The 27,362-nt window shown below is 43.2% G+C and overlaps 1 protein-coding gene across 2 annotated transcripts in view; it reads right to left on the bottom strand.

Moving 5' to 3' along the window:
* Positions 1 to 1,945: 1,945 nt before the first annotated feature.
* Positions 1,946 to 27,362, bottom strand: part of tgfbi (transforming growth factor, beta-induced) — a 33,378-nt gene continuing 7,961 nt past the window's right edge. The window contains exons 3-17 of one of the 2 annotated variants that reach the window (XM_046296172.1): positions 17,777 to 17,841; positions 17,399 to 17,556; positions 13,993 to 14,157; positions 13,399 to 13,545; positions 12,845 to 12,986; positions 12,161 to 12,373; positions 11,510 to 11,647; positions 11,193 to 11,335; positions 10,520 to 10,656; positions 7,525 to 7,655; positions 6,042 to 6,166; positions 4,518 to 4,620; positions 4,339 to 4,397; positions 2,736 to 2,763; positions 1,946 to 2,636 (exon numbers count right to left, since the gene is read on the bottom strand). In XM_046296172.1, coding sequence (XP_046152128.1) covers positions 2,575 to 2,636; positions 2,736 to 2,763; positions 4,339 to 4,397; positions 4,518 to 4,620; positions 6,042 to 6,166; positions 7,525 to 7,655; positions 10,520 to 10,656; positions 11,193 to 11,335; positions 11,510 to 11,647; positions 12,161 to 12,373; positions 12,845 to 12,986; positions 13,399 to 13,545; positions 13,993 to 14,157; positions 17,399 to 17,556; positions 17,777 to 17,841 — 1,816 coding nt within the window. In that variant the 3' untranslated portion in view covers positions 1,946 to 2,574. The remainder of the gene's footprint in view (positions 2,637 to 2,735; positions 2,764 to 4,338; positions 4,398 to 4,517; positions 4,621 to 6,041; positions 6,167 to 7,524; positions 7,656 to 10,519; positions 10,657 to 11,192; positions 11,336 to 11,509; positions 11,648 to 12,160; positions 12,374 to 12,844; positions 12,987 to 13,398; positions 13,546 to 13,992; positions 14,158 to 17,398; positions 17,557 to 17,776; positions 17,842 to 27,362) is intronic. The other variant, XM_046296173.1, reaches the window with a different exon arrangement.

The raw sequence follows: 27,362 nt of genomic DNA, 5'->3' as shown, positions 1-27,362 counted from the left end.
GCCTAGTGGTTAGAGCGTTGGACTAGTAACTGGAAGGTTGTGAGTTCAAACCCCCCGAGCTGACAAGGTACAAATCTGTTGTTCTGCCCCTGAGCAGGCAGTTAACCCACTGTTCCAAGGCTGTCATTTGTTCTTAACTGACTTGCCTGGTTAAATGAAATAAAAAAATGGTTGTAATTTCAACTTTTAATATAGGAAGAACAAAGATCTTAGGCTTTATTAAGCTCCCTGACTTTCCTAGGAAGGGTAACAGCTGTCTTCAGGGATGATAATGTTATGGCTAGGTGTCTCGTAGAATTGTTAAAGCCACGGGAACAGGACCAGTAGAGGAATACATGAGGTGAAACACCATGGTGTTTTTAATAGTACCACACGTGCTCCATGTTACAGGGCTAATAACGGGTGCTAGGCCGACTTCATCATAGTCCGGGAGGGAACAGAACAGAACGGTTTGAACTTAAACAATGGGCACATTGACATAGAAACCCTCTGAACTTGCATGACTTTTGCTTTTAAAATGGTGTGCCAATCTACCATGTCTTGCTAAAACAATATACTATAGGCTACTAGTAGCAATAAATAACGTAATAAACTACATGACATCCAGCAACAACATTAAGTCTCTACATGTTTGGTTACGAATGTAATAGTAGAGATGTAACAGCAGTATTATTCTCCCTGACGGTCTTTGCTCCATCTATTACCTTGAGCTCTAAGTCTCGTATAGAATCCGAACTCTGACATTTGAGAGAGTTCTAGAATCCGGTGGGAATTCCAGAGCTCTAAAGAGTGCCGTGACCTTTTGCCTTCTCCATAATCTGTCTCATAATATTTAGACTTGTTAAATTGTTTCTTGGCATCCAGACCAGTCAGTGGCCTTCAGTTCCTGAGCAGGGCTCCTAGTCAGTGGTCTCTCTGCCCCCTGTAGCTCCAACAGCTTGGTAGTGTCTGCTCCAGAGTGTAAAACACTTTTGGAATGTTTCATTCATTGTTACGGATCATTTGCCGGGAGACCTGCCAACTGGGAGCTAGCTATTGCATGCATATATCTGTCTCCCCCTCTCTCCCTTACAACACTCCTATACACGGCCCTTCCCAGGCGCTCAACCAAGAAACTGGAACTCACAGTAGGGGTTCCTATGTTCTAAATTTCTTTACAAAGAACAATCCCCCCCCCCCTCCCCAGAGAAAATACAGAAACAAACTTCAAAGAGTTTTTCAAACTTAACATTAAAGTCAATGTTAGTGAGTGGTGAGTTGAAGGTATCGGTCTTGGATTCAATTAGTATTGATATCACATGGATGAGATTAACTTTAAAAAATGTCTCAATTCAGTTTTCAGTTCCTGTACAGTGAAGTGTTGACGTTGTTCTACAGATGGACCTGTGTCAGTGGTTTTCAGCAGTCTAATTCAAACAAAAGAAAGACATTGTTCTTAGACATTTTTGCACATCCTACCATTCCAGTGTTTAATTGCCATATTGTAATTACTTCTCCACCATGGCCTATTTATTGCCTTATCTCACCTCATTTTCACTCACTGTATATAGACTTTGTTTTCTTTTGTTCTACTGTATTATTGACTGTATGTTTTGTTTTATTCCATGTGTAACTCTGTTGTTGTATGTGTCGAACTGCTGTGCTTTATCTTGGCCAGGTAGCAGATGTAAATGAGAACTTGTTCTCAACTAGCCTTCCTGGTTAAATAAAGGTGAAATTGATAAATAAATAAAACATTGAGTATGGTACGTCCCAAAGGCACCCTATGTCCTATACAGTACACTACCGTTTGACCAGAGCCCCTATGGACCATGGTCAAAAGTAGGACTTTAAAACAGGGAATAGGATGCCATTTTTGATGCAGATAATATAGACAAGTGCTGTGCCAATATCTTGAAACACTTAGGTATCGTCATGGACAGAACTTGAATAAAGCCCAACAAACTACAAAATGAACATTTAATTTTTTGGGATGTGCAGACATTGCTCTTTGGTTTCCACACATAAATATATTGCTACAGTGTGTTACAAATGGAAAGCATGTGACATAACTATTGGTGCATTATTGTTTTTAACAGGTTTAATGGAAGAGAAAATAATATCAAAGAGAAGCAGAACTTATTTGCATATGCCCGAATAGCTTTTCCGTTCCAGCCTAAATATGAAAACATACTACATCTGTCATATCAAAACAAAATACAGTATATATTTCTCAAGAAAATCCACTCTGCGTTTACATTTAAAATCAGAAGTCACGTGTGAACATTTTTCATGAAACTACAGTATATGTAGTCATAGCTAGTTGCTGTGCTTTGGTTGTCCATTTTTTCACATCAAATAAAATACACAAGTAATTAAATTCTTTGGTCTTTGGTATATGAAAGCAATTATGGAAGATATTCCACTAAAATATACCCCAACTCTGTCTTCATCTAGAGATTGGTTAATATTTGACCATCTTTGACAAAATGTGATCCATTACACTTTCTTTTTTTTCCCCAGATAAGAATATATTCCATAAACAAACAGGAACAATCCACTGATTTGTGTTGCTGTTGATGTTTCTCTCTTCATTTACTGGATGCGAGTCATCGTTCTGCTGGAGAGACTTTTCCTGACCTTCTGGAAGAGATCATCTGAAACAAAAGATCAAAACAACATTTAACACCAGTTCAACAGTAGTTGGTTTTGTGGAATGCACCACACGAGACTGTGAGAGATCCAAGAATGGTTACCATTTTTGACTCCTATTCTTGAGTCCGTCTGTGAATAAAGGAATACAACAACATTTACAGTTGAAGTCGGAAGTTTACATAAACCTTAGCCAAATCGATTTAAACTGTCTTAGGTCAGTTAGGATCACCACTTTATTTTAAGAATGTGAAATGTCAAAATAATAGTAGAGAAAATGATTTCTTTCATCACATGCCCAGTGGGTCAGAAGTATACATACAGTCAATTAGTATTTGGTAGTATTGACTTGAAATTGTTTAACTTGGGTCAAAGATTTCGGGTAGCCTTCCACAAGCTTCCACAATAAGTCGGGTGAATTTTGTCCCATTCCTCCTGACAGAGCTGGTGTAACTGAGTCAGGTTTGTAGGCCTCCTTGCTCGCACACGCTTTTTCAGTTTTGTCCACATATTTTCTATAGGATTGAGGTCAGGGCTTTGTTATGGCCACTCCAATACCTTGACTTTGTTGTCCTTAAGCCATTTTACCACAACTTTGAAGTCTGTTTGGGGTCATTGTCCATTTGGAAGACCCGTTTCGACCAAGCTTTAATTTTCTGACTGATGTCTTGAGATGTTGTTTCAATATATCCACGTAATTTCTCTTCCTCAAATATGCCATCTATTTTGTGAAATGCACCAGTCCCTCCTGCAGCAAAGCACCCCCACAACATGATGCTCCCACCCCCGTGCTTCCTGGTTGGGGTGGTGTTCTTTGGCTTGCAAGCCTCCCCCTTTTTCCTCCAAACATAACAATGGTCATTATGGCCAAACAGTTCTATTTTTGTTTCATCAGACCAGAGGACATTTCTCCAAAAAGTACGATGCAAACCATAGTCTTGCTTTTTTATGGCGGTTTTGCAGGAGTGGCTTCTTCCTTGCTGAGCGGCCTTTCAGGTTACGTCGATATTGGACTCGTTTTACTGTGGATATAGATACCTTTGTACCTGTTTCCTCCAGCATCTTCACAAGGTCCTTTGCTGTTGTTCTGGGATTGATTTGCACTTTTCGCACCAAAGTACGTTCATCTCTAGGAGACAGAGCGTGTCTCCGTCCTGAGCGGTATGACGGATGCATGGTCCCATGGTGTTTATACTTGAGTACTATTGTTTGTACAGATTAACGTAAGTACCTTCAGGCGTTTGGAAACTGCTCCCAAGGACGAACCAGACTTGTGGAGGTCTACAATTTTTTTTCCGAGGTCTTGGCTGATTTCTTTTGATTTTCCTATGATGCCAAGCAAAGAGGCACTGAGTTTGAAGGTAGGCCTTGTAATACATCCACAGGTACACCTCCAATTAACTCAAATTATGTCAATTAGCCTATCTGAATCTTCTAAAGCCCTGACACAATTTTCAGGAATGTTCCAAGCTGTTAAAAGGCACAGTCAACTTATTGTATGTAAACTTCTGACCCACTGGAATTGTGATACAGTAAACTATAAGTGAAATAATCTGCTGTAAACAATTGTTAGAAAAATTACTGTCATGCACAAAGTAGATGTCCTAACCGACTTGCCAAAACTATAGGTTTGTTAACAAGAAATTTGTGGAGCGGTTGAAAAACGAGTTTTAGTGATTCCAACGTAAGAGTCTATAAATGTCTTACTATCATGGAAGAGGCAGTCCTGATGGGGTCATCAGCCTGTTCCCTGTCAACCTTAGGAGCTGGAGGAGAGAGAACAAGACAGGGTTAGAATGACAATTGGAGGATAATACAGTATGCCATATACAGTAATGTGAGATGGTTTATTCAGTATTTATGGACAGTGAAGCGATTGCTCTTACACAGTGGCTTTATGATGGCTCCCACAGCATGGACAACTCCATTGGTGGCCATCAAGTCGGCTTCAACCACTGGGACCTTGTTGATGTACACGGTCTGGTTCCTCTGAAGAAGAAAAAGATACAGGGTATATATAAGGTGATACTTAATATTTTCATAACAGGGGTTCACGACAATCAAGTCATGTTGAAAGAATGTACAGTACCAGTCAAAAGTTTAGACAAACCTACTCATTCCAGGGGTTTTCTTAATTTTTTTACTATTTTCTACATAGTAAAGAAAATTGGGTTTTTCTTTATTTTCTACATTGGCATACATTACATTGTGAGATGGTTTGGGATGACTCGGACCGCAGAGTGAAGGAAAAGCAGCCAACAAGTGCTCAGCATATGTGGGAACTTTTCCAAGACTGTTGGAAAAGCATTCCAGGTGAAGCTGGTTGAGAGAATGCCAAGAGTGTGCAAAGCTGTCATCAAGACAAAGGGCGGCTACTTTTAAGAATCTCAAATATGAAATAGATTTTGATTTGTTTAACACTTTTATGGTTACTACTATATGTGTTATTTCATAGTTTGATGTCTTCACTATTATTCTACAATGTAGAAAATAGTAAAAAATAAAGAAAACCCCAGGAATGAGTAGGTGTGTCCAAACTTCTGACTGGTACTGTATATCAATACATTGTGCACAATGTAAATTATGTAAGTCATAGTACACAATAAAAAAAGTTGCATTTTCTCCACTGAAAACAAAATCATAAATAGTAGACTGGTTTCATAAACTGGTAGTACATGTTAATACTGGTAGTACATGTTAATACTGGTAGTACATGTTAATACATGTTAATACTGGTAGTACATGTTAATACTGGTAGTTCATGTTAGTACCCTTATTACATGTTAATACATGTTATAGCAGTACTAACATGTACTACCAGTATATGTTAGTAGCCTTTCAGTTCAGATCATGTTAGTACATGTTCATATTGTTATTACATGTTAGTACTGGTAGAACTGGTGGTACACATGTTAGTAGTATCAATATCAAACATTGTGTTGCAGGATCAAATTTTTCCAGGATCGTGTGTTCTAGAATCGTGTGTTCCAGGATCGTGTGTTCTAGGATCATGTGTTCCAGGATCGTGTGTTCCGGGATCGTGTGTTCTAGGATCGTGTGTTCTAGAATTGTGAGTTCCAGGATTGTGTGTTCCAGGATCGTGTGATCTAGGATTGTGAGTTCCAGGATCGTGAGTTCCAGGATCGTGTGTTCTAGGATCGTGTGTTCTAGAATTGTGAGTTCCAGGATCGTGTGTTCTAGGATCGTGTGTTCTAGGATTGTGAGTTCCAGGATCGTGAGTTCCAGGATCGTGTGTTCTAGGATCGTGTGTTCTAGAATAGTGAGTTCCAGGATCGTGTGTTCTAGGATCGTGTGTTCTAGAATTGTGAGTTCCAGGATCGTGTGTTCTAGGATCGTGTGTTCTAGGATTGTGTGTTCCAGGATCAAACAGTCATGAGGGCCTACTGTACCATGTTCAGCTCCAGCTTGTCTCCCTGCAGAGGCTTCAGTCTGGTATGGGAGCCCACTCCTCCACTGACCAGAATCTCCTTAGCCATGTGGTACTTCAAAACACTGGCCAGCTCCTGGGGGTTGCCTAGACAACAAGCTGATATTAGAACACCTACCAAATCATGTTGTATCTCTATGGTCTAGACGTTTACAAACAGAGGAAACTGAGGAACACTGCTGAGGAATGAATGCTTAAAAAGTGAAAAGGAATTGGTTCTGCAACATGGAACTGATGAGCTAAGGTACTTCGCATAACTTTAGCATTACAGCTACATTCTCAAGTCATTGAACATGAAGTCATTGAACATGATGCCATTCAACATTAAGTCATTCAACATTAAGTCATTGAACATTAAGTCATTCAACATTAAGTCATTCAACATGAAGTCATTGAACATTAAGTCATTGAACATTAAGTCATTGAACATGTCATTGAACATGAAGTCATTGAACATTAAGTCATTCAACATTAAGTCATTCAACATTAAGTCATTGAACATTAAGTCATTGAACATGAAGTCATTCAACATTAAGTCATTCAACATGAAGTCATTGAACATTAAGTCATTGAACATGATTCTATTTGTCTAAACGTGTCCTGCTCATCTAAACAGTTGTTGTTGCAAAATCATTAACAAACAGCAGTGTTTATTCATTACACATTATTTTATATACCCAAAAAACAGTAATCGTAGCTGCAGTATACTGTAGGTAGGTCATACTGTAACTGAACACCTGGCTCCAGTTAACCACAGCTGTTTGGCATTCATACGTGTGCTAGCATCCAGGATGCATTCTACCATGTCATCATTTCCTGCGTGTAGATAGGTTATTAGGTTCATTCAAACAGTTCTGTCTGTCTGCCGAACATATTTTCACTGTGGGACAAATCAGATTGTCCTTAGGTATCATTGATTTTTCTTTGCTGGAAAAGTACAGTGTTTTACAAAGCCAGTCATGTGAAACCTGTTCACAGTTTGGTTGTTTGTAAGGCAGGATGCCAGTCACCCAAATACACCACATACATTATATACACTACACACATGACATACACTACACACATGACATACACTACACACATGACATACACTACACACATGACATACACAACATACATGACATAAATGATATACACTACATATATGACAAATTATATACACTACATATATGACATACACAACATACATGACATAAATTATATACACTACATATATGACATAAATTATATACACTACATATATGACATATACAACATACATGACATAAATTATATACACTACATATATGACATACACAACATACATGTGATAGAACACATATGACGGAGAGGTATCTGTTATAATTATCCTAGTCTTACATTACCAGACCTCAACCCTGTATTCTCGTTTGAGACTGGCTTTTTTCTAGAAAAACTAGAATGTCTGGAGCCAGGGATATCCTTACCCATGAGCTTGTTGAGGTCAGCCTTTGGCAAGGCGCTGAAGGCATCGTTGGTGAGAGCGAACACGGTATGGGGACCGGCCTGGTTCATCAGCTCTGTCAAGCCAGCCGTCTGGATGGCACCTACCAACAGACTGGAACAGAAGAAGGGAACACACACTTAGAAAGACCACCCTCAGAGCAAGAAGACTTGACAACTGACTGATTTCCAACACACAGTTTGGACTTCAGTTGACTATTGGGAAAGTTTTTACCACATCGAAGAGTTTCTGATGTGCCAAATATACCAAACATGTATCAGTTGAGTCATGGAAGAACAGAACAGATCATTGGTAGTAAAAACACACAGTAAACGGAAAAGAACCAGGATGCTGAACGTGGGTGGAAATGAAGCAGCATATTGCCTTTTGAGCCTTTCAGTTCTGGAAAAACCATTAAGACGCTTGGAGGCCTATAGCTACAGAAGAAGAACACACGCTGCGCTACGTAGGCAGAAGATACACTGTTAAAATGAAGTGTATTGTAACACCAAAACCAGTGGCAACTGAGCTGCCACCAACTTGAAGGAAACAAAAACCTTCACTTTGCTACAGTATTTGAAACACACCATCCAGAGATGTTCTGAAACATGACAAGGTGTGTCGTAACACAACTTAATCAAGTGTTGTGCAACACCTCGCCAGGGACGAGGAGCACTAACCGAAAAAAGGTTGAAAACACAATGATGGTGTTTCGTGTCCTGTTCAGCGCAGAATTAGATACCGTCTCTTTTGGTGTCGTTTCCTCTCTCTAAAGCTTCTAAACCCCATTATGATGTTTTGAGTCCTGTCTAGTGCAGAATTAAATCCCCATGTCTGGTGTCTTAATGATAACATTGTTTTATGTATTTGATAATTTGCCATTTTGTACCGGTTTGGCAGGCACTGTGTTTAAAACCACCGGCACAAACTGGATGTAGAACTGCAAGACATGAGGATTCTGTGCTTGCCTCTTCCACTGACAATCGTGAATGTCGGAATGTGTACTGTGCTCATTGAACGTCAATTTGTCTTGACGGTTTCGATATGCGTGCATCACGATCCATTACACCTCGTGGCACAACAAGCTTAATACTCATTTAGAAATATACTTTTCTTTCATCAAAACATTCATACCACATTGTGTGTAAGAATCAAAAAGTTTTAAAACATTTTTTTTTTAATAAACCACAATCCTCTAAAAACAGAATCACGTGGCAAGATAAAGAAATGCAATGTGGTTTAAACAAATGATTTCCAATGAGTTCAATCTTGTTGGTTATACTCATGAAAGATAATTCTGTTTTTAACAACATATTCAGTTTGATTCATTTTTACATTATTTTTGGTAAATTGAAATGAATAAATCATTGAAACGACTAGCATACATTATTTTTGGTAAATTGAAATGAATAAATCATTGAAACGACTAGCATACATTCTTTTTTTAAAGAAGACAGTTGTACCAGAGGGGCAGATTGGGAAAGAAAGGCAGACCGTTCAGGTCCATGTGGAAGAGTGGTCAGGTCAACTCCCTGTTCGTTCCTCTCCAGGAAGGATGAGACCGTCCGTGCCTTCTCTAATTCCTTTATGGCTTGATGGTACGCTGCTGGGCCAGGTCCTTGGCAATGAATTCCCTTTCCTGTAGAGCTCTACGGGCCTGCACATCCAATTGGTGACATCGTTCGTCAGCCTGTCGTTCCTCCTCAATCTGACGCTCAATTTCCTCCAAAGCTAATAGTTTCATCCTCTCTTGTACGACAGCGGTCTGTGAATCGCTGAGGGCTAGTGAATGGCGGCTGCCATGGCCACTCCCAAAGTGGTATCCACTGGTTGAACTCCCACTCCGTCTAGAGTGATTCGACGATTTCCCATTAGTTAAGGGGTGAGCGGAGCCTGCCTCTGGAAGCTGGTCGACCTGTGCAGTGGGAGTTACCTCCTCCATAGATTCTTCACGTAGACCACTTTCCTGCTCCAAAGCAGTTTCCGGTCCTTGGCTCAGAGGGGATGGTTGATGGCTGAAACGTATAGTTGATCCATCAACTCTTTGAGCTCTGGTGGGCTTGCCCTTTGATGTCGGAACCTCGACCACATAATCCTTAAGATAATCCTCTTCTGGTGCTGCTGGTAGTTGAGGATGAAGCCTTTGTTGCTTTAGGCTTAGCTCCTGGATATTTCCTTTGTTCCAAGACCTTTCCCTCAGCTGCTCTCTCCTCCTCTCTTCTTCCTTCCAGTGGAGACAATTCTTGCCTCTCCGCCTCCATTTCCTTTTCACCTGTCTTTGGTTCAGTCATCATCCGGCTCAAAGGACCATTGAAAGATTATTGGAATCTGTGTGGGTAGCTGGACAGGTAGGATGACTGACAGTGAAGGTGAACACGTGTCAGGTGACAGAGGAATGGATGAGACTGAGGCAGGAATTCCTTTAACCATATAGTGGTATATTTACTGAGTAGTGTGGATTCATGGACGCACAGAACTTCTGGATCAGACGGAGTTAAGGAAGAGAAAGCAGCGAGATCAGGCGATGGCAATTTCCTCCTTTTATGGAGTTGAGATCTGTCGGACATTTCCACCTGACCTAATTAAAGCGCCCCTGGCCCAGCTGAGCAAATGGCAATGAATTAAAGGAGTATTCCACCAACTCCATGGGCCTTTTCTACAATTCAGGTTGAAGAACCACTTTGGGTGTTTCGGAGCACTTCTGTTTTAAAATCTATGATGTGTTATCATACCATTTACATTGGGTTTACATTCAAACATCATCCAAACACCAGATTTCAGGTCAGGTTCTCTACTTGGCACGTTTTCATTACACAACCATGGTGTTTTGAGACTTTTTATTTTTACACTGTACCCTCTTTTGTGCATATGCTGTTCTTGTTCTTCTGAAATTGAATCATATTACCTCAAGATATTATTAAGGAAAACCTTGGTATTGAATCATTCACTGATTCATTCACTGATTCATTGACTCTCACCTGAATCGGTCATCAGCCTTCAGGACATCCATGATGGTGCCCATTGGAGGAGTCAGGACCTTGTCGACTGTGAACATGCTGCCAAAACGTCCGGTCTTGTCGTGGGCAGCGATACAGGAGTTCTCTATGCACAGGCTCTGGTATTGAGAGAGTGAGAGATAGAGAGAGTGTGAGTGAGTGAGTGTGAGTGAGTGAGTGAGTGAGTTTGAAGTAATATTTGCTCTACCATCACCATGATTGCATCCCATTACCTCAATCAACCAAATATATTTATAAAGCCCTTTTTACATCAGCCGATGTCACAAAGTGCTGTACAGAAACCCAGCCTAAAACCCCAAACAGCAAGCAATGCAGGTGTAGAAGCACGGTGGCTAGGAAAAACTCCCTAGAAAGGCCAGAACCTAGGAAGGAACCTAGAGAGGAACCAGGCTATGAGGGGTGGCCAGTCCTCTTCTGGATGTGCCGGGTGGAGATTATAACAGAACATGGCCAAGATGTTCATTTAGGAAGAGAGTAATCTACATAATGAGTTAACGTTTGGGAAAAGGGTAATCTGCATAATGAGTTAACCTTTAACCTTTAGGAAGAGTATTGTCTTCTCTTAATTCAGCTCTTTTGCATCATGGGATGCCCGCTGTAGGTCCTCTAGAGGGATTTGATCTGTGGTACTTACGTTACGGTAGACCAACACTCTGAGTTTGATTCCTCCCAGAGTCTCTAGCTCTTGTCTGTGGTACAGTACACTGGAAGACAGCTGCTCCTTCAGGATGTGGTTCTTCAACAGCTTCTTCAGCTCACCAGTCATCGTCACACCCTCTGTTAACAATGGATACAGAAGTTATCAGATTTATGAAATGGCTCACGAATCATGGCTCAAGTCACTCCTGTTTGTTAGAGAGAAGGAGACAGAGAGAGCGAGAGAGAGAGCGAGAGAGAGAGATGGAGATGGGGGGAGAAAAATATGGAGGGAGCGCCATCGATCAATGATACCTTTGAAAGCTTCATTCTGAGGAGTCAGGATGGTCAGAGCCTCTGAGCCAGAAAGGTGGGAGCCAAGACCAGCATCAACAAACAGCTTGGTCGCTGTGGTAACGGCGGATCCCTGGGCCAGCTCCAACAAGGTTTTAGCTTAAAAAAGAGATCAGTACATAAATGAACATTTCTCATTGAACAGAGATGGAGAATACTCTTCATTAAGTAGCCTTGAGGTCTTGTCTCAACATGAACCATTGAGTTGAATCTACTTTATATTCGTTGCAGTAGCATTCCATATAGACACACGTAGACTAGACTATCAACTCCTATGGCAGTTAGAGACCTTCTCAGACTCTCAACTCCTATGGCAGTTAGAGACCTTCTCAGACTAGACTCTCAACTCCTATGGCAGTTAGAGACCTTCTCAGACTCTCAAATCCTATGGCAGTTAGAGACCATCTCAGACTCTCAACTCCTATGGCAGTTAGAGACCATCTCAGACTAGACTCTCAACTCCTATGGCAGTCGGAGACCTTCTCAGACTAAATCACCCTGACTAATAATCTCCTAAAAGAAGGCAGAAGTCCAATAGTTTGAATTACAGCCTTATATTTTGGCATTGACACAACAACTCTCAACCTAAGGATCTGACTCTGATTTGAATACCCGAGTCTGGGATGAGGAGCTCGTTGATGTAGTGGACGACTCCGTTGGTCCCCAGCTGGTCTTTCTTCTGGATGATGGCCTTCCCGTTGAGGGTCATGTCACTCCCATCACAACCAACCTCTAGCACAGTCCCCTGTAGGGTCTCCAGGGGAGTACCAGATGTGATGGACTCTGCACACTGCATGTTCTTCAGGATGTGGTAGTTCAGCAGGTCTGGATGGAGAGTACAGACACAAGTAGAACTTAGTTCACGTTAATAAGTCATTGGGTTCCCGTCTCCGATATATATCTTCCTGTTCTATATCCAATATCTATCTCCCGGTTCTATATCCAATATCTATCTCCCGGTTCTATATCCAATATCTATCTCCCGGTTCTATATCCAATATCTATCTCCCTGTTCTATATCCAATATCTATCTCCCTGTTCTATATCAAATATCTATCTCCCTGTTCTATATCAAATATCTATCTCCCTGTTCTATATCCAATATCTATCTCCCTGTTCTATATCCAATATCTATCTCCCTGTTCTATATCCAATATCTATCTCCCTGTTCTATATCAATATCTATCTCCCTGTTCTATAAATATCTATCTCCCTGTTCTATATCAAATATCTATCTCCCTGTTCTATATCCAATATCTATCTCCCTGTTCTATATCCAACTGTCCTTAGATTCACCTCTCAGAGCCACGGGGTCTCCTAGGATCCTCTTGAGCATTTCAGGGGGGATCTTCTCGAAGGCTTCGTTGGTTGGAGCGAACACCGTGTAGTGACCATCGCTCTCCAGCATTTGGGTCAGACCAGCAGCATCAACAGCAGTCTAAAAAACATAGAATCACACACTGAATCAACACCCCGAATCAACACTGAATCAACACTGAATCACAAACTGAATCAACACCGAATCAACACTGAATCACAAACTGAATCAACACCCCGAATCAACACTGAATCAACACTGAATCACAAACTGAATCAACACCGAATCAACACTGAATCTCAAACTGAATCAACACTGAATCAACACTGAATCAACACCGAATCAACACTGAATCATATCATATGTTCAACATGTATAAAATGGTAAGAGAGTTCTGTATGATATACTTTTCTGTGAATGAATGAAATGAATGGATGAATGGATGGATGAATGAATGAATGGATGAATGGATGAATGGATGAATGAATGAATGGATGAATGAAGCGACAAACTGTTAAAGTCGTTTACTTACACGAAGAGTCTCCAGATCATCGTCGGTGTCGATGAAAGTGTGCACGTTGTTGGTAACCGCGGTGATGACTCTGTCCACGACGTGCACGATCCCGTTGGTCGCATGCTGGTCTGTTTTCACCAGACGAGCACAGTTCACTGTTACAATCTGCAATGACAAGAGAACATTTTGTGATCTTTTGTGCAGCTGGCTTTTCGATCGATGGTCTACGTGACCATTTGAAAGATTACCAAAACAACCTATCTGTTCATGTCTCGTTTGTTGTTGAGCTGTCTCTCTAGAGGTTCCAACTTGCTTGGTCATATTGCACAAATAGATCTGGGACCAGGCCATGTCACAACATCATATACCTTCCAATCACAGGAGGCTGGTGAGGGCATGGGTGGCTCATAATAATGACTGAAATGAAGTGAATGGAATGCTATCAAACAGATGGAAAACCCTGTGTTTGATCTGTCGATACCATTCTTCTACCATTCAATACCATGCAATTCCAGTCATTACTATGAATCCGTCCTCGCCCAAATGAAGGTGCTACCAGCCACCGGTGCTTCCGACAAATTGCAACATTAACATTGGACAGATGCTACTCACTCCGTTGGGGTAGTGGTGGATGTGAACGTTGAAGTCTTGGTACATGGAGGGGAAGGCCGATCCGTGCTTCAGGTCCTCAGAGGTCAAACGGCGGTTCACCATGTGGTAGTGGAGCGCGTTGAGCAGCTCAATATTCACGTTGCTCACCAGAGCATCCAGGATTTCCTACATAAAAACCAGAGTCAGATTTTCATCAGATTAACAATCAGTCACAAGTTAACAATATATACTGAACAAAAAATATAAACGCAACATGTAAAGTCCCATGTTTCATGAGCTGAAATAAAAGATCCCAGAAATGTTCCATATGCACAAATTTGTTTACATCCCTGTTAGTGAGTATTTCTTCTTTGCCAAGATAATACATTCACCTGACAGGTGTGGCATATCAAGAAGCTGATTAAACAGCATGATCATTACACAGGTGCACCTTGTGCTGGGGGACAATAACAGGCCACTAAAATGTGCAGTTTTGTCACAGAACACAATGCCACAGATGTCTCAAGTTTTGAGGGAGAATGCAATTGGAATGTCCTCCAGAGCTGTTGTCAGAGAATTTAATGTTAATTTCTCTACCATAAGCCTCCTCCAATGTTGTTTTAGAGAATTTGGCAGTACATCCAACTGGCCTCAACAGCAGACCACTTGTATTGTGTCGTGTGGATGAGCGGTTTGCTGATATCAACGTTGTGAACTGAGTGGCCCATGGTGGTGGTGGGGTGGTATGGGCAGGCATAAGCTACGGACAACGAACACAATTGAAGTTTATCGATGGCAATTTGGATGCGCAGAGATACCGTGATGAGATCCTGAGGCCCATTGTTGTGCCATTTATCCACCGCCATCACCTCATGTTTCAGCATGATAATGCACAGCCCCATGTGGCAAGGATCTGTACACAATTCACGGAAGCTGAAAATGTCCCAGTTCTTCCATGGCCTGCATACTCACGAGACATGGTCACCCACTGAGCATGTTTGGGATGCTCTGGATCGACGTGTATGACAGAATGTTCCAGTTCCTGCCAATATCCAGCAACTTCGCACAGCCATTGAAGAGGAGTGGGACAACATTCCACAGGCCACAATCAACAGCCTGATCAACTCTACACGAAGGAGACGTCGCACTGCATGAGATAAATGGTGGTCACACCAGGTACTGACCGGTTTTCTGACACACGCCCCTACTTTTTATTTATTTTTTAAGGTATCTATGACCAACAAATGCATATCTGTATTCTCAGTCAAGTGAAATCCATAGTCTAGGACCTAATGAATTTATTTCAATTGACAAATTTCCTTATATGGACTTTTGTTGTATGTAGCGTTTATATTTGGTTCAGTATACACAGTGCATTTGGTTCAGTATACACAGTGCATTTGGTTCAGTATACACAGTGCATTTGGTTCAGTATACACAGTGCATTTGGTTCAGTATACACAGTGCATTTGGTTCAGTATACACAGTGCATTTGGTTCAGTATACACAGTGCATTTGGTTCAGTATACACAGTGCATTTGGTTCAGTATACACAGCGCATTTGGTTCAGTATACACAATGCATTTGGTTCAGTATACACAGTGCATTTGGTTCAGTATACACAGTGCATTTGGTTGAGTATACACAGTGCATTTGGTTCAGTATACACAGTGCATTTGGTTCAGTATACACAGTGCATTTGGTTCAGTATACACAGTGGTAAGTATTCAGACACCTTGACTTTTTCCACATTTTGTTACATTACAGCCGTATTCTAAAATGGATTAAAACATTTTTCCCCTCTCATCAATCTACACAATAATGACAAAGTAAAAACAGGTTTTTAGATGTTTTTGCAAATGTATAAAAAGAAAACTGAAATATCACATTTACATCAGTATTCAGGCACTATCCTCAGTACTTTGTTGAAGCGCCTTTGACAGCGATTACAGCCTCGAGTCTTCTTGGGTATGAATGACGCTACAGCTATTTTCAGGTCTTACCAGATATATTCGATCGGGTTCAATTCCGGGCTCTAGATGGGCCACTAAAAGACATTCAGAGATTTATCCCGAAGTCACTCCTGCGTTGTTTTGGCTGTGTGCTTAGGGTCGTTGTCCTGTTGGAAAGTGAACCTTCGCCACAGTCTAAAACTCTAAATGCTCTGGAGCAAGATTTCATCAAGGATCTCTGTATTATGCTCTGTTCGTCTTTCTCTTAATCCTGACTAGTCTCCCAGTCCCTGCTGCTGAAAATTATCGACACAGCATGATGCTGCCACCACCATGCTTCACCGTAGGGATGGTGCCAGGTTTTCTCCAGACGTGACGCTTAGCATTCAGGCCAAAGAGTTCAATATTGGTTACATTAGACCAGAGAATCTTGTTTCTCATGGTATGAAAGTCCTTTAGGTGCCTTTTTGACAAACTCCCAGCAGGCTGCCATGTGCCTTTTACTGAGGAGTGGCTTCTGTCTGGCCACTCTACCATAAAGGTCTGATTGGTGGAATGCTGCAGAGATGGTTGTCCTTCTGGAAAGTTCTCCCTTCTCCACAGAGGAACTCTGGAATTCTGTCAGAGTGACCATCGGGTTCTTGGTCACCTCCCTGACCAAGTCCCTTCTCCCCCGATTGCTCAGTTTGGCCGGGCGGCCAACTCTAGGAAGAGTCTTGGTGGTTCCAAACTTCTTCCATTTAAGAATGATGGACTATGTTCTTGGGGACCTTCAATGCTGCAGAAACATTTTGGTACCCTTCCCCAGATCTGTGCTTCAACACATTCCTGTCTCCGGGCTCTACAGACAATTCCTTCGACCTCATGGCTTGTTTTTTGCTCTGACATGCACTGTCAAATGTGGGACCTTATATAGACAGGTGTGTGCCTTTCCAAATCATGTCCAATCAATTGAATTTATCACAGGTGGACTCCAATCAAGTTGTATAAACATCTCAAGGATGATCAATGGAAACAGGATGCACCTGAGCTCAATTTCGAGTCTCATAGCAAAGGGTCTGAATATTTAAGTAAACAAGGTAAACCTGTTTTATATTGTTGATACATTTGCAAAATTATTTTTTTAAACTTTTCGCTTTGTCATAATGGGGTATTGTGTGTTGATTGATTAGGAAAATGTAATTAAATGTAATCCATTTTGTAATAAGATTGTAACATAACAAAATGAGGAAAACATCAAGGGGTCTGAATACTTTCAGAATGCACTGTATATATTAAAAAAGACATGAACTTGGTTATAGCTACTGCTCCTAAAAAGGAACATTGAAATGCTTGTGTGGTTGGTTCGGCTGATAACACGTAGTCTGAGGTCAGAATAATACAACATCTCTAGATGCAACAGGATTGGGGTGAATTATATTTCATTTTCTGGTTTCTCTCTCAGTGTATCCCTCTCCTGTGGAGATGAGACTCACAGTGGGTAGGGCCGCCCAGGCCTGGTTGCTGGGGGCGAAAAAGGTGAAGCTCCCTGGTCCCTCGATCTCCTCCCTCAGCTGAGCCCTCTCTGAGTACATCTTGGTGGTGGCGGCTCCAACCATACCCAGTGTGTTGTAGATGTTCACCAATGGCAGGGCTGGGAAAGAAATACACTCTTAAACGTCATAATGGGGGAAATGTATGAAAATCAAATGTTGACTTGATGGATATATATTTCACAACCAAAGTGAGGTGCCATGTTTTGTTTGACAGGCCTCTTGTCAGGCCTCTTAATTATCCCAAATTGATAACTAGATGTTGCATCATACGGATAGTAAGTGACTGAGCTATAACTTGATTTGCATATGTCTTCTTACCAGCAGGACAACCCTTCTCTCCTGAAAGCTTCTCGTAACCGGGGCAACACTCGTAGCTGATCACCCTGTCGACCAATAAGAACACAGGTTGAAGATGACTGCAGCCAATCAGAGATTAAAACAACAGGTCAGTTTCTCATTACCCTTTCAAATCAAAAGACTCTAGCCTTGTCCCAGATATTGTTTGTGTTATCTTGCCACAAACAGATCTGTGACCAAGCAAAAAAAGATTGAGCAATGTGTCTTAGGCTAAATGATTCAACCACATGCAATACACAAAGTTCTGCCATTTTGTGCATTTAAGATATTTCCACAATAAATCTAAACTGGGCTCAGCTGGAAGGTCATAAAAGCTCATTTCCTCAGAGAGAGACAAAGAGGGAGCAGAGGAATCCACTGACCCAGGGTTGGCCAAAGGAAACTCCAAAAAGGGGACTAAGGGACCGATACTGAGGCTCCGGTCCAGTAAAAACAAAAGGAGAACAGACAAGCAAAGGTGTACCACTAAGCTACCAGATAAAAATGTGAACCTTAACATTACGTAAACAATAAGTGGTCTATCTCCACGAAAAGGAAGCTTTTAACTAGCTACAGTTGAAGTCGGAAGTTTACATACACTTAGGTTGGAGTCATTAAAACTTTTTTTTTTAAACCGCTCCACAAATTTCTTGTTGACAAACTATAGTTTTGGCAAGTCGGTTAGGACATCTACTTTGTGCATGACGCAAGGAATTTTTTTCAACAATTGTTTACAGATGTCACGCCCTGACCATAGAGTTCCTTATTATGGCAGGGTAGCCTTGTGGTTAGAGCGTTGGACTAGTAATCGGAAGGTTGCAAGTTCAAATCCCTGAGCTGACAAAGTACAAATATGTTGTTCAGTTAACCCACTGTTCCTAGGCTGTCATTGAAAATAAAAATTTGTTCTTAACTGACTTTCCTAGTAAAATAAATAATACAAATAAAAACTATTCTCTATGTTAGGTCAGGGTGGGAAAGTCTATGTTTTCTGTTTCTTTGTGTTTGGGCGAGTGTGGTTCCCAATCAGAGGCAGTTGTCTCTGATTGGGGATCATATTTAAGTTGTAATTTTCCTTTTTTTGGGGGGGGGGGTGTCTTGTTTTCTGTTTAGTGTTTTTGCCTGACAGAACTGTGCGCTTTCGTTTTCCCTTTTTGTCATTTTGTTTGAGTGTTTTTTGAACATTAAAATCATGAACACTTCCCACACTGCACCTTGGTCCACTCTTCATTCAACAAACGAGAGCCGTTACAACAGACACTTATAATCACTTATAATTCACTGCATCACAGTTCCAGTGGGTCAGAAGTTTACGTACACTAAGATTACTGTGCCTTTAAACAGCTTGGAACATTCCAGAAAATGATGTCATGGCTTCAGAAGCTTCTGATGGGCTAATTGACATAATGTTAGTCAATTGGAGGTGTCCCTGTGGATGTATTTCAAGGCCAACCTTCAAACTCAGTGCCTCTTTGCTTGACATCATGGGAAAATCAAAAGAAATCAGCCAAGACCTCAGAAAAAAACATTGTAGACTTCCACAAGTCTGGTTCATCCTTGGGTGCAATTTGCAAATGCCTGAAGGGACCACATTCATCTGTACAAACAATAGTACGCAAGTATAAACACTATGGGACCACACAGCCGTCATACCGCTCAGGAAGGAGACGTGTTCTGTCTCCTAGAGATGAACGTACTTTGGTGTTAAAAATGCAAATCAATCCCAGAACAACAGCAAAGGACCTTGTGAAGATGCTGGAGGAAACAGGTACAAAAATATCTATATCCACAGTAAAACAAGTCCTATATCGACATAACCTGAAAGGCCGCTCAGCAAGGAAGAAGCCACTGCTCCAAAACCGCCATGAAAAAGCCAGACTATGGTTTGCAACTGCACATGGGTACAAAGATCATACTTTTTGGAGAAATGTCCTCTGGTCTGATGAAACAAAAATAGAACTGTTTGGCCATAATGACCATTGTTATGTTTGGATGAAAAATGGAGAGGCTAGCAAGCTGAAGAACACCATCCCAACCGTGAAGCACGGAGGTGGCGGCGTCATGTTGTGGGGGTGCTTTGCTGCAGGTGGGACTGGTGCATTTCACAAAATAGATGGCATATTGAGGGAGGAAAATTGTAGATATATTGAAGCAACATCAAGACATCAGTCAGGAATTTAAAGCTTGGTTGCAAATGTGTCTTCCAAATGGACAATGACCCCAAGCATACTTCCAAAGTTGTGGCAAAATAGATTAAGGACAACAAAGTCAACGTATTGGAGTGGCCATCACAAAGCCCTGACTTCAACCCTGTAGAAAATTTGTGGGCAGAACTGAAAAAGTGTGTTCGAGCAAGGAGTCCTACAAACCTGACTCAGTTACACCAGCTCTGTCAGGAGGAATGGACCAAAATTCACCCAACTTATTGTGGGAAGCTTGTGGAAGATTGAAAGGCAATGCTACCAAATACTAATTGAGTGCATGTAAACTTCTGACCCACTGGGAATGTGATAAAAAAAATAAAAGCTGAAATAAATCATTCTCTCTACTATTATTATGACATTTCACATTCTTAAAATAAAGTGGTGATCATAACTGACCTAAAACAGGGAATTTCTACTGGGATTGAATGTCAGGAGTTGTGAAAAACTGAGTTTAAATGTATTTGGCTGAGGTGTATGTAAACTTCTGACTTCAACAGTACATTCGGTGTCAAGTTCGTCATACAACCAGAAAACAAGCAAAATGATGACAAAGGATGCTAGTCAATCGTGTAAACATTAGTATTACTAATCCACCAGTGGGACACACAGTGGCAATATTAACAATACATAACACATACAAAAAGACAAGGCAAAAGCTGTGGAAAGCTACACAAAAATAATTTGGCGTTTTGCAGCCCCTTGCAGGCCCTACACTCCAACCCAAGCACTCCGAAGGGAGGTCAGATCCCACTCAGATCAGTCAAAGCTCTTTAGCAGAGTACCTGCCTATCTTCTGAAAACATCTGAAACCCTCTCTTCAAAATGTAGCCCCCCCCCATAGCTTCTTTACTGAGGAAAATGTAAAGGAAAGGGAGATACCAGTCGTACAACTGAATGCCTTCAACTGAAATGTGTCTTCCACATTTAACCCAACCCCTCTGAATCAGAGAGGAGCGGGGGGCTGCCTTAATCAACATCCACAGCGCACAGGGAACAGTGGGTTAACTGCCTTGCTCAGGGGGGCAGAAACAGATTTTTTACCTTGTCAGCTTGGGGATTCAATCCAGCAACCTTTTGGTTACTGTCCCAATGCTCTAACCACTAGGCAATTTACTATGACTGAGATATGTGATTGTCACTGATTGAATACACCTAGTGTAAGTCACTCCGGATACATGACTAAAATGTCAAAGAAGACCAACTCTGAGTCCGAACATTGATGAAAGTCAATGGAAAACTACCTGAGCCAGATACAGTCTATACCCACATGTTACGTCAACCCTAGTTAACCACACCGTCCCTACAATCCCCTTCAAGCATAATGAACTATACTGTATAAGCTGTTTAAGAACAGACAATGATCTGTAGCTCAGTTGGTAGAGCATGGCGCTTGTAATGCCAGGGTAGTGGGTTCGATCCCCGGGACCACCCATACGTAGAATGTATGCACACATGACTGTAAGTCGCTTTGGATAAAAGCGTCTGCTAAATGGCATATATTTTTATTATTATTATCTGAGCAATCAGCTACTGTTAAACTCCTAAGGAGAGGGTAGTTGGCAGCTCGGAAACATGGTTAGGGGACAATCCTAACATTCAGCGAGGGGGGGAGGGGGCGAGGGGGACGACGACCCCTGTAAAACACAGTAGCCAGGAAACCAGCCCAGACTGATTATCAAAACAGATGATCACTCAACTTAGATTTTTTTTTCTCCGCAAGTATAAACAAAGACAGTAGCCATGGATATCTGTCAAAATAAACAGCAAGGTTGTATAATTCCAACACTGTGTACATTGAGATGTCTGAGTGTTGAAGCAAGCTGTCCACCATGTAGAAGTACTAAAGAAGTACACTGAAGGTCCATTTGACTTTACGGGGTCCATGTTGAAATCAGCTGCTAGATAGATTTGGATTTTCCCACACAGTCATCTCTCACTTTGGCTTTATATTCATAAGTACTGTATCAACAAACCAAAAAATATATGTGTTTTCTTGCTTTATTGATTAAGAATAGACAACCAAAAACGTTTCTTTCCCAGACAATATAACAAGATGTAATTTGTTGTAAAAGTTAACGTGTATAAAACTTTACAGACTAGTTAGTTCTGCGATTCACCTTTAGTCAAATGTTACTACTTCAAAACATAGTGTGATTGCTGAGAAAAACAGAAGAACCAATGCATTGGTGTTGAGAGTGGGGCTTTGGGAGGTAACTAAGGGGTATTGTTAGGGTTATTGGTGACTCAAGAGTTATGGGTTTCTCCACTCAAGTGACCTGTAACCTCTCTAGCACCAGCAGCACCATGTCCCCATGGCCTACATCTGAACGCATTACCTTTCGGCTGCTAGTCCAACACTCTAACCACTAGGGTAGCCTAGTGGTTAGAGTGTAGAGGCGGCAGGGTAGCCTAGTGGTTAGAGTGTAGAGGCGGCAGGGTAGCCTAGTGGTTAGAGTGTAGAGGCGGCAGGGTAGCCTAGTGGTTAGAGTGTAGAGGCGGCAGGGTAGCCTAGTGGTTAGAGTGTAGAGGCGGCAGGGTAGCCTAGTGGTTAGAGTGTAGAGGCGGCAGGGTAGCCTAGTGGTTAGAGTGTAGAGGTTGGCAGGGTAGCCTAGTGGTTAGAGTGTAGAGGCGGCAGGGTAGCCTAGTGGTTAGAGTGTAGAGGCGGCAGGGTAGCCTAGTGGTTAGAGTGTAGAGGCGGCAGGGTAGCCTAGTGGTTAGAGTGTAGAGGCGGCAGGGTAGCCTAGTGGTTAGAGTGTAGAGGCGGCAGGGTAGCCTAGTGGTTAGAGTGTAGAGGCGGCAGGGTAGCCTAGTGGTTAGAGTGTAGAGGCGGCAGGGTAGCCTAGTGATTAGTGTGTGCCTAGTGATTAGGGTAGCCTAGTGGTTAGAGTGTAGAGGCGGCAGGGTAGCCTAGTGGTTAGAGTGTAGAGGCGGCAGGGTAGCCTAGTGGTTAGAGTGTAGAGGCGGCAGGGTAGCCTAGTGGTTAGAGTGTAGAGGCGGCAGGGTAGCCTAGTGGTTAGAGTGTAGAGGCGGCAGGGTAGCCTAGTGGTTAGAGTGTAGAGGCGGCAGGGTAGCCTAGTGGTTAGAGTGTAGAGGCGGCAGGGTAGCCTAGTGGTTAGAGTGTAGAGGCGGCAGGGTAGCCTAGTGGTTAGAGTGTAGAGGCGGCAGGGTAGCCTAGTGGTTAGAGTGTAGAGGCGGCAGGGTAGCCTAGTGGTTAGAGTGTAGAGGCGGCAGGGTAGCCTAGTGGTTAGAGTGTAGAGGCGGCAGGGTAGCCTAGTGGTTAGAGTGTAGAGGCGGCAGGGTAGCCTAGTGGTTAGAGTGTAGAGGCGGCAGGGTAGCCTAGTGGTTAGAGTGTAGAGGCGGCAGGGTAGCCTAGTGGTTAGAGTGTAGAGGCGGCAGGGTAGCCTAGTGGTTAGAGTGTAGAGGCGGCAGGGTAGCCTAGTGGTTAGAGTGTAGAGGCGGCAGGGTAGCCTAGTGGTTAGAGTGTAGAGGCGGCAGGGTAGCCTAGTGGTTAGAGTGTAGAGGCGGCAGGGTAGCCTAGTGGTTAGAGTGTAGAGGCGGCAGGGTAGCCTAGTGGTTAGAGTGTAGAGGCGGCAGGGTAGCCTAGTGGTTAGAGTGTAGAGGCGGCAGGGTAGCCTAGTGGTTAGAGTGTAGAGGCGGCAGGGTAGCCTAGTGATTAGTGTGTAGAGGCGGCAGGGTAGCCTAGTGGTTAGAGTGTAGAGGCGGCAGGGTAGCCTAGTGGTTAGAGTGTAGAGGCGGCAGGGTAGCCTAGTGGTTAGAGTGTAGAGGCGGCAGGGTAGCCTAGTGGTTAGAGTGTAGAGGCGGCAGGGTAGCCTAGTGATTAGTGTGTAGAGGCGGCAGGGTAGCCTAGTGGTTAGAGTGTAGAGGCGGCAGGGTAGCCTAGTGGTTAGAGTGTAGAGGCGGCAGGGTAGCCTAGTGGTTAGAGTGTAGAGGCGGCAGGGTAGCCTAGTGGTTAGAGTGTAGAGGCGGCAGGGTAGCCTAGTGGTTAGAGTGTAGAGGCGGCAGGGTAGCCTAGTGGTTAGAGTGTAGAGGCGGCAGGGTAGCCTAGTGGTTAGAGTGTAGAGGCGGCAGGGTAGCCTAGTGGTTAGAGTGTAGAGGCGGCAGGGTAGCCTAGTGGTTAGAGTGTAGAGGCGGCAGGGTAGCCTAGTGATTAGTGTGTAGAGGCGGCAGGGTAGCCTAGTGGTTAGAGTGTAGAGGCGGCAGGGTAGCCTAGTGGTTAGAGTGTAGAGGCGGCAGGGTAGCCTAGTGGTTAGAGTGTAGAGGCGGCAGGGTAGCCTAGTGGTTAGAGTGTAGAGGCGGCAGGGTAGCCTAGTGATTAGTGTGTAGAGGCGGCAGGGTAGCCTAGTGGTTAGAGTGTAGAGGCGGCAGGGTAGCCTAGTGGTTAGAGTGTAGAGGCGGCAGGGTAGCCTAGTGATTAGTGTGTAGAGGCGGCAGGGTAGCCTAGTGATTAGAGTGTAGAGGCGGCAGGGTAGCCTAGTGGTTAGAGTGTAGAGGCGGCAGGGTAGCCTAGTGGTTAGAGTGTAGAGGCGGCAGGGTAGCCTAGTGGTTAGAGTGTAGAGGCGGCAGGGTAGCCTAGTGGTTAGAGTTTAGAGGCGGCAGGGTAGCCTAGTGGTTAGAGCGTTGGACTAGCAGCCGAAAGGTTGCAAGTTCAAATCCTGAGCTGATAAGGTACAAATCTGTTGTTCTGCCCCTGAACAGGCAGTTAACCCACTGTTCCTAGGCCATCATTGAAAATAAGAATTTGTTCTTAACGGACTTGCCTAGTTAAATAAAGGTAAAAAAGAATCATTTAAAAAAACTCAGTGGCCACTCACAGTCACACAGACAGGGTTCAGTTCTGGACGATGAAAGCTGCTACACAGCACAGTGTTCAAAACTGCCCTCCATCCAGACCTGGGTTCAAATACTATTTGAAATTAGAGATGCACGATGTATCGTGCAGATATCGGAATCAGGCGATATTTGCTAAAAAAAAATAAAACATCGGCATCGGCCTGATGTCTAGTTTAACGGCGATGTGCAAAACCGATGTCAAAGCTGACGTGCGTACCTATATAACGTAAGAAGATGGCGCCGAGGACAATACAGCGCTACACAGAACATATACTAAGCGCACACTTCCAACTAATAAATAACGCCAAGATAATGGAATTCATTGCCCTTGACAATCAAACGTCCTCTGTCGTGGCTGATGTTGGCTTTCGCCGACTGGTCGAGCACCGGTACACACTGTTTTCCAGATGTTGCCCTACCAGAGTTACACAGTATTGTTGAAACGTACATCTTATAAGCTGCTATTAGCTTCACGACTGACACTTGGACCAGTGATGTCAGCCCCACGAGCATGCAGAGTCTGACAGCACTGCGGGTCGACGAGGATCTCGTACTGAGGAAAGACGTATTGCTCAAGAATGTGCTGGTTCTCATACCGCTGCTGCCATTTCAATGGCATTTGAGAATATGTTTAAAACTTGGAAACATGAACACACTCCTGGCTCCATTCAAACAACTGACTGGAGAAATAAGCTCGCATCAACAACAGACGTGACTACATGCCTCTGTCGTGGCATTGAAACGCCTGCTCAACACAACTGCCCACACAGACCGTGGGGTTAAAACGTACGAAAGTACTCGAGCGCGTGAACAAGCGATCCGGTGGCATTCTCTCTGAGCCTCTTTACTGTGTCGCCACCACGTCCATGCTATTGTTAGATTACTTGTTAGATTTGTATTTATTAGGTAGTTGTTGGGGAATTGTTAGATGACTTGTTAGATCTGTGTGTATTAGGTAGTTGTTGGGGAATTGTTAGATGACTTGTTAGATATTACTGCACTGTCGGAACAAGAGGCACAAGCATTTCGCCACACTTGCATTAACATCTGCTAACCGTGCGTATGTGACCAATAGCATCTGCTAACCATGTGTCTGTGACCAATAACATCTGCTAACCATTTGTATGTGACCAATAACATCTGCTAACCATTTGTATGTGACCAATAACATCTGCTAACCATGTGTATGTGACCAATAACATCTGCTAACCATGTGTCTGTGACCAATAACATCTGCTAACCATGTGTATGTGACCAATAACATCTGCTAACCATGTGTATGTGACCAATAACATCAGCTAACCATGTTTATGTGACCAATAACATCTGCTAACCATGTTTATGTGACCAATAACATCTGCTAACCATGTGTATGTGACCAATAACATCTGCTAACCATGTGTATGTGACCAATAACATTTGATTTGATTTGCTAAGTACAAGGACCGCTACTTCGATGCAGACAAGAAACAGGGTTTACGTGAAATGTTACAGACACGGACAGACAAGATGGAAACAGACACAGTGACCGTGGGCACAGAGGAAGAGAGGCTACAGACAGACAGACAGACAGCTGGACAAGATGGAAACAGACACAGTGACCGTGGGCACCGAGGAAGAGAGGCTACAGACAGACAGACAGACAGCTGGACAAGATGGAAACAGACACAGTGACCGTGGGCACCGAGGAAGAGAGGCTACAGACAGACAGACAGACAGCTGGACAAGATGGAAACAGACACAGTGACCGTGGGCACCGAGGAAGAGAGGCTACAGACAGACAGACAGCTGGACAAGATGGAAACAGACACAGTGACCGTGGGCACCGAGGAAGAGAGGCTACAGACAGACAGACAGCTGGACAAGATGGAAACAGACACAGTGACCGTGGGCACCGAGGAAGAGAGGCTACAGACAGACAGACAGACAGCTGGACAAGATGGAAACAGACACAGTGACCGTGGGCACCGAGGAAGAGAGGCTACAGACAGACAGACAGCTGGACAAGATGGAAACAGACACAGTGACCGTGGGCACTGAGGAAGAGAGGCTACAGACAGACAGACAGACAGCTGGACAAGATGGAAACAGACACAGTGACCGTGGGCACCGAGGAAGAGAGGCTACAGACAGACAGACAGACAGCTGGACAAGATGGAAACAGACACAGTGACCGTGGGCACCGAGGAAGAGAGGCTACAGACAGACAGACAGCTGGACAAGATGGAAACAGACACAGTGACCGTGGGCACCGAGGAAGAGAGGCTACAGACAGACAGACAGCTGGACAAGATGGAAACAGACACAGTGACCGTGGGCACCGAGGAAGAGAGGCTACAGACAGACAGACAGACAGCTGGACAAGATGGAAACAGACACAGTGACCGTGGGCACCGAGGAAGAGAGGCTACAGACAGACAGACAGACAGCTGGACAAGATGGAAACAGACACAGTGACCGTGGGCACCGAGGAAGAGAGGCTACAGACAGACAGACAGACAGCTGGACAAGAT

The sequence above is a fragment of the Oncorhynchus gorbuscha genome, linkage group LG13 (assembly GCF_021184085.1).
Source record: "Oncorhynchus gorbuscha isolate QuinsamMale2020 ecotype Even-year linkage group LG13, OgorEven_v1.0, whole genome shotgun sequence".
Classification (NCBI taxonomy): Eukaryota; Metazoa; Chordata; class Actinopteri; order Salmoniformes; family Salmonidae; genus Oncorhynchus; species Oncorhynchus gorbuscha.
The sequence above is the reverse complement of the archived record's forward strand: the minus strand, read 5'-3'. Positions and strand labels throughout refer to the sequence as shown.